This window comes from Cariama cristata, unplaced genomic scaffold (assembly GCF_000690535.1).
Source record: "Cariama cristata isolate BGI_N322 unplaced genomic scaffold, ASM69053v1 scaffold19711, whole genome shotgun sequence".
Classification (NCBI taxonomy): Eukaryota; Metazoa; Chordata; class Aves; order Cariamiformes; family Cariamidae; genus Cariama; species Cariama cristata.
Genome location: NW_009597790.1, coordinates 25839 through 37859, shown reverse-complemented (window position 1 = coordinate 37859; position 12021 = coordinate 25839). Strand labels below are relative to the sequence as shown.

At 47.3% G+C, this 12021-nt stretch overlaps 1 protein-coding gene across 1 annotated transcript; it reads left to right on the top strand.

Annotated features, from left to right (window-relative positions):
- The first annotated feature begins 2869 nt into the window (after window positions 1-2869).
- On the top strand, window positions 2870-8025 carry KLHL38 (kelch-like family member 38). The gene is made up of 3 exons (XM_009709053.1): window positions 2870-4219; window positions 5654-5759; window positions 7739-8025. Exons 1-3 carry the CDS (start codon window positions 2870-2872, stop codon window positions 8023-8025), a joined length of 1743 nt encoding a protein of 580 aa, XP_009707355.1.
- The last annotated feature ends 3996 nt before the right edge of the window (window positions 8026-12021 follow it).

Sequence of the window (12021 nt, the reverse complement as noted above, 5' to 3'; positions counted from 1 at the left end):
CAAGCGAGAGGGCGTTTTGTTTGGGTAGCTAATGTTCTCTGGACAAGGACAGAGAAATTCTCCTTTGGGTTTTTAATGCCACTCTAAATATTTATAGTAAGATCATGGCCAGCTGGTGAGGCAGCGGCAGCATGGAGTAGGGAGGGGAGGGTGCATTTCCCTCCGTGCCCCAACATCATCGTCCATGTTGTCTCTTTACTCGAGGAGAGGGAAAAGGCTGCACATTGCCATGTTTACCCTCAAAGGGACTCATCTGCAGGAGTCCTTGCCTGGCTGTTCACACATGTGTGTGCACACACACACATAGATTGTGTGGGAAGGGAAGATGCCACAGCCTCCAAAAAGCTATGCCAGCCCAACTCCACCCTGTCTTTAACATGGGTCTGGGCCTTCAGGGTTTTGTCTAGCCTTCAGGCATTGCACCATGTTGTTATGCTGAAAAGTCTCTGGGAAAGGCCACGTACTGCACAGCCCGTGATGCAAAGCTGCTGTTTTTAAGGGAACAGGCTACCCCTATCCCTGCAGTCTGCTGGGCCGTGGACGCGGGGGCAGGAACATACGGAGGACTGCAAACATCAGCGTGGCATGGGAGCACTGTGGCTCCCAATGATTTTCACTCATCTGCCTCGCTGTGACGAGATGCAGACATGACTCACCTGTGAGCTTCGGCTTTGAAAATATGAGGAGTTTGGCTTTAGCCTTGTGTTTCCCTGTGGTAGCAGTGCTTAGAAATGACATTTTGGATTCAATCCCATCTCAGAATAAAGGGAGGAATTTCAGCACAGATGAGGGGCCCAATCCAGTTACCCAGGCATGGGCAGCCAATGCCATTTTTCTTGAAACCCTCAGGAAATTGGCACAGAGCTGGGACACATCACACTGGCCCCTGGAGACTCCAGCCAGGGGCCAGCTGGGGTTATAGAGGACCCTCCACTGGCACGAGGCACTCGACTGATCCCATCCCTGGGGATGGATTTAGGCTAATCATCGCAGATGCCTACACGGGAGTGTTAAATATGGACACCTACATGTGATGGAGGCAGCTGGTCACCTGTAGAGACCTAGCAGTGCCTGGAGGACTGTTCACCTGCCCAAATATAGGTGGTATTTACTGGTGACCTGATTAACTCAGTAGATTCGGTTGTATTGACTAGACCTCACTGGCTGCAAAAGGAGCTTGAACACCTTGTTCCTGTGCAGGCATCTGCAGTTAGGGACCCCATCGAGGTGTCTGCCCTGGGGAGCTAAGTGCCACCCTGGGACCTGCCACACTGGGACCCTGGTTTCCAGCTTGCTGCACTCCCTTCAGCAACCCGCTCCAGTCCTCCCACCTGTAACGCTGAGCTTCCTCAATCCACCTGCTCGAGAAGCTCTTTGCTAAGGGTTTCGGAGAACTGAGGTCCTTACACAAAAGGCCACAACCTGGTATTTTCTGTATGAAATATCAAGCAGCATCATAAAGATAAACTGCTCCAAGAATGAACTTCAGTCTCTACTTGGCAGAGTTAGCTGGGCTCTCCCTGCCCACCTTGGGGCAGCCCTGGGCGCAGAGGTCCTGGTGCCTCAGCATCTCCCACCAGACTGCAACAGGCCAATGCTCCCCAGATCTCTCCATAAGGTGGAGACACGGTCCGTCCCACTGAGGTTCTTGGAAGCCCTTCTCTCTCCCTCTTTCTCCATGAAACTACAGTGACAGTGCATTACCTAGCACAAGGCATTGCAGACTGTTTACAGGCTTCTAGAGTTCCCAGGCACTTTAGGACAGGGTCCTGCCGCTGTTTCCAAACAGACGGCCAGGACTTTTATAAGTGAACTTTCCTCTCCGTGTCTATTTATTATACGTAAACATTTGCCAGAAAAACACCACTCAGGCATGCTCAGTACCGGCCAGGTCATTGCAAAAGGCAACGGCATCGTCACATGTGATAACAGCGAGAAGCCCGTGTGTGCCTATTCTTAGCACAGGAATGTATACAATGCCCCACCGCCTCGCTGCTCCTGCGCACAGCTCCCGAAAGCGGCAAAAGTGACTTCAGAATAAACACATCCAGAAATCACCCTCTATGAATCACTTACCTACTGAAAGAAACGTCCTGTGGGTTTATAGGTTTTTATCCAGGCTCTAGCTATGGAAAATCTCAGCAGAGAATAAACGACAGAGAGTAAGTGCATGCAGTGAAGGACAACAGAAGGTAAACGTTTCTACCTTACCATTTCACTGCAGGTTGAGCAGTTAGCCATGACAATAGAAACTCATCATATTGTTCTGCCTGGCACTTAATTTAGTCATTGTGTGTCTGATTAACTTAAAAAAAACCACAGCTAAGCAGAGTTAATAAATAATCATTTTAATGCAGATTCCCAATCTCTAGGGTTTCGTTTGCCCTGCTGCAGAGTTCAGCTCTGCCAGATTTACATTCTTTGGGAGTGACTAACTCTAGGGGAAAGAGGCGCAAGCTACTAAACTGCTAATACTTTAAAATAGTGAATAAATGTCTAAGCGCATTTATTCAACGTGATTAAAATGAACAAACCAATTGCTTGAGCCATCCAGCTTTCATCTCAAATCAGTGAGATAACTTCAGTGCTTTTGCTTCTTGCCAGGCACACAGACAGTGCTGCTCTCAGAGCTGCAACCTATCTGATAACTTTATGAAAACTTTAAAGGGTCTTAGCGACCTTTTAGCTTCTTTGTTATTTTCCCACTGTGCTTAACCCATGTTCCATTTTTATGCATAACAGTGAACGGATATTTAGAGCAACATCAAAGTCCCAGTTTGTTCCCTTGGAGCTGGATGTTTCAATAAACGCTGCTAAGAATTGGGGTTTTTTTTGCCAAGTCCAGAATTCATCTCTTGCTCATTTTGCTATGGAGGAGGGATCCACAGAGGAGTTTCTCTTCCAAGACCAGGACTTCTCCTCCGAACTGCTGAGGCAGCTGAATGCTCTGCGGCAGAGCAGGATGCTGACTGATGTTACCCTCTGCTCTGGGGGCTTCGAAATCCCCTGCCACCGAAACGTACTGGCTTCCAGCAGTCCATACTTCAAGGCGATGTTCTGTAGCAACTTCAGAGAGAGTCGCCAGGATAAAGTCATCCTGAAGGGCATCAACGCCGAGATTTTGGATCAGATTATCCTTTACGTTTACACAGGGGAGATTCTTATATCTACTGAGAATGTCCTGTGCCTGTTGGAGACGGCCTCCATGCTGCAGTACGCTAAGCTGTTTGAGGCCTGCTCTGCCTACCTCCAAGACAAGCTGACTCCTGACAACTGTCTGAGCATGATCAGACTGGCAAAAGGTTTGAACTGCCAAAGCCTGAATAAGAAAGCCAAGGCTATGGCTTTGAAATGCTTTCCTGAGGTGGCATCTTCTGATGACCTGAAGGATCTTTGTCCCTTGGAGCTCATCGATTACCTTGGGGATGATGAGCTCTGCGGAGAGGAGGAGCAGGTCTTTGAGACACTGATGGTCTGGATCCGGCATGATCTCCAGGCAAGACAAGGCTACATCCAAGAATTGTTCAAGAAGGTCCGGCTTCAGTACGTCCATCCAACTTTCCTCTTCCACTTCATTGCCAATGACTCCCTCGTTCAGTCCTCACCCACTTGCAAGAGCATCCTTGAGTCAGTCCGGAGACATATGTTTTCCTTGTACAGCACCAACGCACCTGACATCAAGCCCATGCTGCATGTTCCTCGCAGGTACTCCAACCAGGAGTTCCTCATCATCATTGGTGGCAGGAAGGACAGCCAGCAGACGACAAGGGATGTCCTGCTCTATGATGAGAAGACAAAACAATGGCTAAGCCTCGCCAAACTTCCTGTGCGCCTGTACAAAGCCTCTGCAGTGAGCGTACACAGCAATATTTATGTGCTCGGAGGGATGCCTGTTAGCAATAAGAAAAGCCCGGTCAGTGATAATATTTACATTTACTCCCTCAAACTCAATCAGTGGAGGTTGGTTGAGCACATGTTAGTTCCACGTTACTCCCACAGAAGCTTGGCATATAAAAATTATATTTTATCATTCGGTGGAATTGGCGAAAACCAGGAAATCCTGAATTCTGTGGAAAGATACGATAGCGTCTACAACACCTGTGAGAGCATGGCAAACATGCCTGTTGCTGTCCTTCACCCTGCAGTTGCTGCCAAAGATCAGAGGGTCTACCTCTTTGGGGGAGAAGACATTATGCAGAACCCTGTCCGTCTGATCCAGGTAATGGTCAGTTCTGCTTGTCATAGGCAGTTTCATCTAAGGTATTCAGCAGTTTGTCATCCCCTTAAAGAAATCACCCCCAAAAAACATTCATTGTGAGTTGCAGCAAGAGGCAGGATGAGTTGACACGTGGCTTCAGGGAAGTCTTGTCTGCAAGGAGCATTGCAAGTCTTTCATTTTCCCCTTTGAGTGTTTTTCAGGCACAATCTCCGAGGTACTTCTTTGGGTGTCAGTCAGCTCTGCTGCTGGTGGGCACTGGGGCCAGGGCTGCTGGAGGTGATGCTGTGGCAGGCAGTGGCTGAGCCCCCTGCCTGGCTCCATGCCCGTAGCCAATCTCACCAAAATCAGTGCTTTCCACTTGGCAGCCGAGCTGGGGTCTCAGCTGCACACCTGCTCACTCACAGCAAAAGCTAAGGCTCACAATCATTAGAGCGATTAGATTCTCACTCATCAAAGGGCCAGGACTTAAACTGACGGTTAAGTCGTATAAACAGTTGTGTTAAAAATGTGGCTCCTGCCACATGTTGCTGGATCTCTGCCTGCTTTCAGCAGTTATGGTCTATTAGGAGGAAAAAATACACGAAATCCTTCCTTACCTGATTTGATGCTTTAGCAACATTGTAGTGTTACTTTGCCCATGCATGTTTTTCACTGGTTTAGGTGTTTTAACTAAGAAGGATCATTAAAGGCTAAGATGGCAGCCAGCACATAAGCAATACTTCTTTATGGTGATAACACTTCTTGATTATCAGGGGGAAGGAAATGTATTTATCAGTTAGTGGGGAGATGTCCTGGAGATATTTGGTATATTAAGAAGTGGATGACGTGACATAAAATTTTGCATCGCCCAGATACAGATGACGGAATGATCATCACCTGGCAACAGCTCTTTTTCTCATATAAATTGATGACTTAGATACCACTCTAAATCCCATCAACAAGTCCCTTTGCCAATCTGAGTGCATACCAGCCACCAGCACAAATACAGCAGCTGGGCAAACACGGTGGCTGCCAGCAGAGCTAGGTGAAGTTGAGGTTTGTTTGCCGAGGAAATTGCTAAGGCTAAGGCAGGAAGACACAGAATAACTGGAAAATGAAACAAAATGGCTTGCACTTCGGGAGAGCATTATCCAGCAGTTAGAATGATTTAATGGCCATGCAAAGATTTACAACCGAGAAGCTTGCATATGGCAGATACAGTCTGCCTTAGCGCATATGCTAGCATCTCCTGAGCAACAAGCCTGGAGAACGAGAACACTTTCCAAGGGGACATATTAGGGAAAAAAAGTGGGTAAATTCTCAGATTTCCAGCAGTTGAAGCCAGGGGATTGTATTCATTAGGACAAAATAAAACCCATACGTTCCTCTGTAATTACAATTTCCATTTAAAATGTAACATAAACAGCTGAGTGTGTATCTTTATTTATTTGTCAGGTTTACCATGTCTCCAGGAATACCTGGTTTCGGATGGAGACCAGAGTGGTGAAAAATGTCTGTGCACCAGCTGTCGTGATTGGAGACCAGATTATCATCGTAGGTGGTAAGGGCTATGTTTCACCCTCCCTCCCCTCCCCCTGCTTAGCTCCTGTGAGATTTTGCAGCCTTCTTGCTTGGAGTGCTCCCTCAAAAAGCATGTAGAGCTTGGGAAGGAAAGGAGGAGTGTGTCCACCCTCCATACACATCTCTTATAGGGTCTCATGGCCACAGAATTGGGGACAAGTTCTCCACGAGGCGCCTTCTTACTCCAAGTAGCAGGATCTGGGTGGGGGGAAACTGGGGAAAAGCCAATGCAAGTTACTGCTCTGCAGAAGAAGGGAGGATGCCGAGGGCATGGAGGTCCTGCTCCTCCCCTCCTGACTCACAGCCTGACCTTCCCTGACTGCTCTTCTTGGAAGCGTGGAGAGCCTGGTTAGCACAAGGCCATGGACAGCTTGTTGGGATGGGTAGGCTACAGGGCTATGAGGGGTTGATCTGTCCTGTAGCTGCCTCCTGGGGGTAATTGTGAAATGTCCTGAGACAAGTGTGAAACACTCAGAGAGAGGAAACTTCTCAGTGTCTTTTTCAACCTGAGGATCAGCCTCTGCCCGTGGCACTTTGATGGATCACATCATTGGTAGTTTGGCACTCTACAGTCCTTAATGCAGCTCCCCTGGCCACAGGCTGGCACAAGGAAGCATGTGTTAGATTATTTAAGGGAAAATGAGACACAGGGAAACTTTAGCAGAGCAGAGGACTTAACCCAAATCACACAGGACTGAAACGTGGGGTCATCTCTCAATGGGAGGCCACTGCTACCTTTTGCAGTGAGAATAGAGGAGAGTGGAGTCCAAAGGTCCAACACTATCGGTATCCTGTGTGGCAGATTACCCTGACCTCAGACCATAGTGCCCAAAATACAGTGTTTCAACTCTCTCATGTTCAAATGCGTTAATCTGGAGGGCTTGTATTGACCCAAGTCTGACGGTGATGAGCTTAAGTTCTCAATTTATTTTTTATCTAACAAAACCCACAGAAATTCATGCTAACTTTAAACTTATTTCATTTTGCTCGAAAGTAGAGAGATTCGCCATGGTCAGGTTTTATTTACCAGCTTCCATGCCAAAACATTGGGCAAACACTCTTTGTTTATCAACAACAGTAAAACCCACAAAAATAACATTTTGTCTTAAAAATAGCTTTCATCACATTTCAAGTCATCTTTGAATGAGTGGTCACATCATAACAAAGGGGATTGGGTCGGTCTAAGCAAGACAGGCCTTGATTTTTGTTAGGGAAGGCGGTTTCAAGGCCTGCAAAACATGTCCCAAAGCAGTTTGTTTGCCATGGGCAGTCTTGATTATCTACAGGGATACATGGGCAAGGTGCTGCTGGGTACCAAGTTTCTACACGTCCATTGCTCCAGGGCAATGGCCCTGGTACCAGCCCTGGTCTCTCAGCAGATGCAAGGGTACATCATCCCTCAGTGGAAGAGCCATCCGTTGGGTCACTGGCATTGGGGCCAGCACAGACGTGGTGCTGAGGGCTTTGGGAGTGGAGCAAGAACTGGTGGCACCATGATGCTGAGTACCCAGCTTCATTCAGTAGACAGCTACAACTCCAACCCAAGAAGGCATTGTTGCTCCCTTCCCATGTGCCATCAGTTTCTGTACTTCCAAGTGAAGCTCTAGGAGTCTGTTGGGTGAAAAGAAATGCTTTGGGACATTTGGAGGCACATACAGGAAACTGCAAGCTCCAACTATGTTTGACAGGTTGCTTGCCTGATCTGATGGGTTTTATGGTGCTTGTCAAGCCTTAGCTGCTAAGGTGCTATGAGGGTGAGAACAAACAGGAAGGGAAGATAGACAGACAGGCGTTCTTTTGACACATCATCACTTCCCAGCTTAGATACCTTCATTCTGCCAAATTATGTACCAGTATAATAGGTTTTGTTGAAGACTAGCAGGAAATATATTATCATTCCTTCTGCTGGCCATAAGCTCTAATTCCCATCCCTTTCTTGCACCTCTTACCTCCATTTAGGGTACACCCGGAGAATAATTGCTTATGATACAAAAGGCAACAAGTTTGTTAAATGTGCAGACATGAAGGACAGACGAATGCATCACGGGGCCACTGTCATCAAGAACAAGCTGTATGTCACAGGAGGACGATGTCTCACCACGGACAATGTGATCGAGGACTTGGATTCCTTGGACTGCTATGATCCAGAGACTGACACATGGACACCAAAGGGGAAACTGCCACACAAACTCTTTGACCATGGGTGCCTTACACTCCAGTGTGTCCCCTGTTCTAACCTTCTCTAAATGACCTTTGGTACTTCCCAGGATGTTTTGTGCTTTCCTTCCCAGAAAGGACCCACCTTGCTCTGCAGAGAGCACATGGGGAATCCTCCTGGGGTCCCACAAACTCCTGACCTTGAAGGCACTGACAGTGTTAATCATTGCCCAAACACTCTGCCAGAAAGATCATGAGCTTTGTGCTCATGCCGTATTCACCTGACCAGTATTGCATGTGGTGCTTCTAAGTCCAGCCTGGAGACCTTACCCAGAGTCTTAGCAGAAAACAGCAAAAAGATACTGGGTAAGAACCTGGTGCAGGATTTGGCCTTGTACAGACTTTAAAATAAAAGGTGAATAGGAATGCTGCTATCTCCAGGGAAAGTAAGATCTGGGTAACCTGCATTTGTTAGCATGCAAGTTCAACTGCATGCCACAGCCCTTTGCTGCTCAGTGCTGACCAAGCTTTCTATTTCGGGTGGTGGGAGCATTTAGAACAGGAAGCCCCAAGGTCTAATCTTGTAGCCAGCCCAGCGGCAGCTGCCTGCATTAGCTATGGTAGTCATCTCATAAGAAATAGAATTTTAATGTTTCTAATATCAAATTAGAGATTAGCAAAAGGCTGATGCTTTGATCTGAACTCTCATGTTGCAAAAAGATGTACATTTGACTTTTCTGAGCTACTGCCCTTTCACAGTGCAGGGAAGATTTTGTTCCGTCTGCCTCCTCTCTGAAGGAAAAGGAGAAGGTGGGATGGAAATGAAGATTGTCTATGTCTTCTTTTTCGAGGGATCTTGCTTTGCATGAAGCTTGCTTCTCCTTTTGCATCAGGGATAGCAGTGGGGTTAGTTCGGAAGCCCTTTGGCTGATAGAATTCCTGAAATACGGAATAGCAGAGAGGACACATAGAGGGAAGGGGATGTAAAAGAGAAGTAGTATTTGGGAGGAACAATTTTTTTTTCCCCTTTCTCCTCTCTCCAAACCACTGGAAAACAACGATGAGAGAAAGCCAGTGACAGGAAACCAGCTTTCCAAGAAGAGCAAGTCTAAGTCTGCCACTTGGCAAAGCAGCTCTGGCTCCACCAATATTTTTGTGGGGTTCTGCCACCAAGTGCATAGTTTTAAAGGGAGGGGATTAATCATCAGATACTGAACAGGCTGTGAACTGCTGTCGGAGGGGATTAATCATCAGATACTGAACAGTCTGTGAACTGCTATAAGGTCACCAGGCTTGGTAAGATTGCTGAGATAGCAAGGAGCTTTAAAGATAGCACTGATGACCACCATCCAGAGAAAGGATGGTAGAAACAACACCCCTTTTTCCTCATATTTGAAAGAAAGTGGGACTTTTCCAAGGGTACAGGGTGACATGAGGAAACCACACTCAACCTTTCTCTTCACAGAAGGTTGCATAGCCATGTGGTCACCACCACATTGCAGGACACCAACTCCAAACACTATGATCCCCTCCCATAAATCTGTATCTGGGAGCAGGAGGGCTACAGAAATAGTTAACAAAGTGGCAGGCTGGAAGGAAGAATTGCCTATCAACTGCTTTTTTAACAATGTGAAACAAAATGGTTATTATTGTTTGTATGAGCTTTGTGTTCAGGAGTCCCCATTGTTCCCTCTGTATTGTTGATAAAGGCAATTGTTTTTGTACCAGCAGTTTTTGCACCAGCAGTTTTTGCCAGGGTTTCCTTCTAAGGATCTGAGTAAACCTGCAAAAAATGAGTGGGAACCCAAACTCATCTCCCAGCTCGGAAGCCTTTGGCTACGTTTCTCCTCTGTCTTTCTGTCTATATCATCATCTCCTCCTTGTGCAAACCAAGGCTAAATCACAGCACTTGGCAAATTGGACCAGAGCAGTGATTCATTCTGCTTCCTCACAGGCCAGCTCCAGCTCTCTGGAGAAAGAAGCCTTGTCATGGCCAATTATGGAAAATCTGCCCTGGGGAGATGTTTATTCCTAACCTCGCAGTGCCGCCTTCCCAAACTCCTTCCTGTTGTGACCCCACTCAGCTCCAAAACTCCAGGAGACGCCAGTTGCTGCCATGCATTTAAGTTGACACAGATTCCTGCCAGGCTCGTGACTGTACCCAGAACTGAGGAAAAAAAGCTGACTTGGGGCCATAACCCCATGTTTGCAAACCACTGCCGCAGTCATTGGTTTACACTTGGAAGCAAACAGATTTTTTTAATTCCCGTATCATGTAACTAGTGATTTTCTTAGCATTCATGCGAGGACCAAATAGTACCTTGCACAGCTGTAGCTGGGCAGGAAATGGGGAGTGCAAAGAAGAGGCACGGTCGCAGCAGCGTTGAGCACAGCATCCTTCCCCCGGCCCTCGGGGAGCCCTCACATCCCCCCCAAGTCCTTGGAGATGCCAAGGTCCATGGCCAGCTCTGCTGTGGCTGCAACCCTGTGCTCCTTCCCTTCACAAACTCCTCACCTCCTGCCCACAATTCAAGGAATTTGAGTTTGCTGGGCAGTAAACACAAAGCCTGGTTTCTGATAGACTGCTGTCTTGTGGTCAATTTTGATGCAAACTCAGACCAAAGTTTTTGGGGACCCTTTGCAAAAAGGGTTGAAACCAGAGAAAGTTGTTGAGCCTTACCAAGGCAGACAAGGGCCAGCAGAGTTGCTTGGTCACAGGGAGGCAGCAGCACACGCAGCTCCAGGGCACATGTTATGGGGAGAAGGGACGCTGCCTGTCTAATAAGGTGCTGGCCACCACCTGGCCCACCTAGAGCAATACCTAGTACCATCCCAAGTGCTTTGTAACTGTCGTACCCAGGGCTGCTATGGGTGAAAGCACTTCTAGCAAAGGTTGACCAAGGTACCCCTTTCTCCAGTGTCAGGAGGGGACCTTCCCGAGCAGGATCTGCAAGGCCACAGCTACCTGGAACACTTTCTGAGCCATTACATGCTTTTCCAGAGGTCTCATCATCCTAATATTCGAGCATTTGAGCTCTCGCTTAGATGGGAATCTCCCATGGGAGAGCAGCAAGGTACTTCACAAATATGATGACAGCCCCATGACGAGGTGGGAATTTGTTGCTCTTTATTTAATAACCATGGAAGCCAAGGAAAAGAGGGGTTTATGAAAGGGTTGTTGATTTGGAGGTCAACTTTTAGAAGGGCTGAGCACCTGCCGCTTGTTTTCAAATCGGGGAGTGCTGTGAAGGCTCATCACCTCCAAGGTCTCATTCTTGGGTGTCCCAAGATGGTCACTAGATCATGGAAAACATAGGACCACATGGCTGAAAGCAGCCTGCTCCATAGGACGGTGAGTTACCCAGTCCCTCATGACAGGTACTTGTCCAACACACTGAAAATCTCCCATGAGAGACACTCTGCTCCCTCCCTAAGTAACATACTTGAGTGCATTATTAACCTCACAGCTTTTAATACTATCTATCCTAAGTCTTCTTTGCTGTACCTTCTGCCATCCCCACAGAGATAAAGGGCAATCGATTACCCTTTTTGATACCATGTATTTTTTAACATCTTTAAAGTTTATTAAGATGTTTCAAATTCTGTAGACTAAACAAACCCACCCCTTTCAATCTTTCCTCGTAAGTCATGTTTTCTAGACCTCTGATCATTTTTGTTGCTCTCCTCTGGACAATTTCCAGTTTGTCTGTTGGGTTTTTTTTATAATTTAAGTGCAAGGCCATGGCTCAGCCTCGCAGTGCTGAGAAGGGCAATAAGCCCCTTCTGCATCTTACCTACAGCACTCCTGGTCTCACAGCCCAGGAGAACTTTTGCTTTTTGCAGCAGCAGCAGATTACTGACTCAGGTTTGGCTGTGCTCAGGATTAAGGAATGCTTGCGAGTTTGGACAAGGTCACATGGAAAGACTGCAGGAGATCCAGGATCTCCCAGGGTTGTGCCGTAACTCCATCTTTGCTTTGGCTTACCAGGATCCCAAGCCAGATCTCCTTGAAAACAATAAGTCTCTCCAGGGGCTTCAGCAAGGGGCTTTGGACTGGGCTGTAATTATTGTGTTCTCAGCTGGGT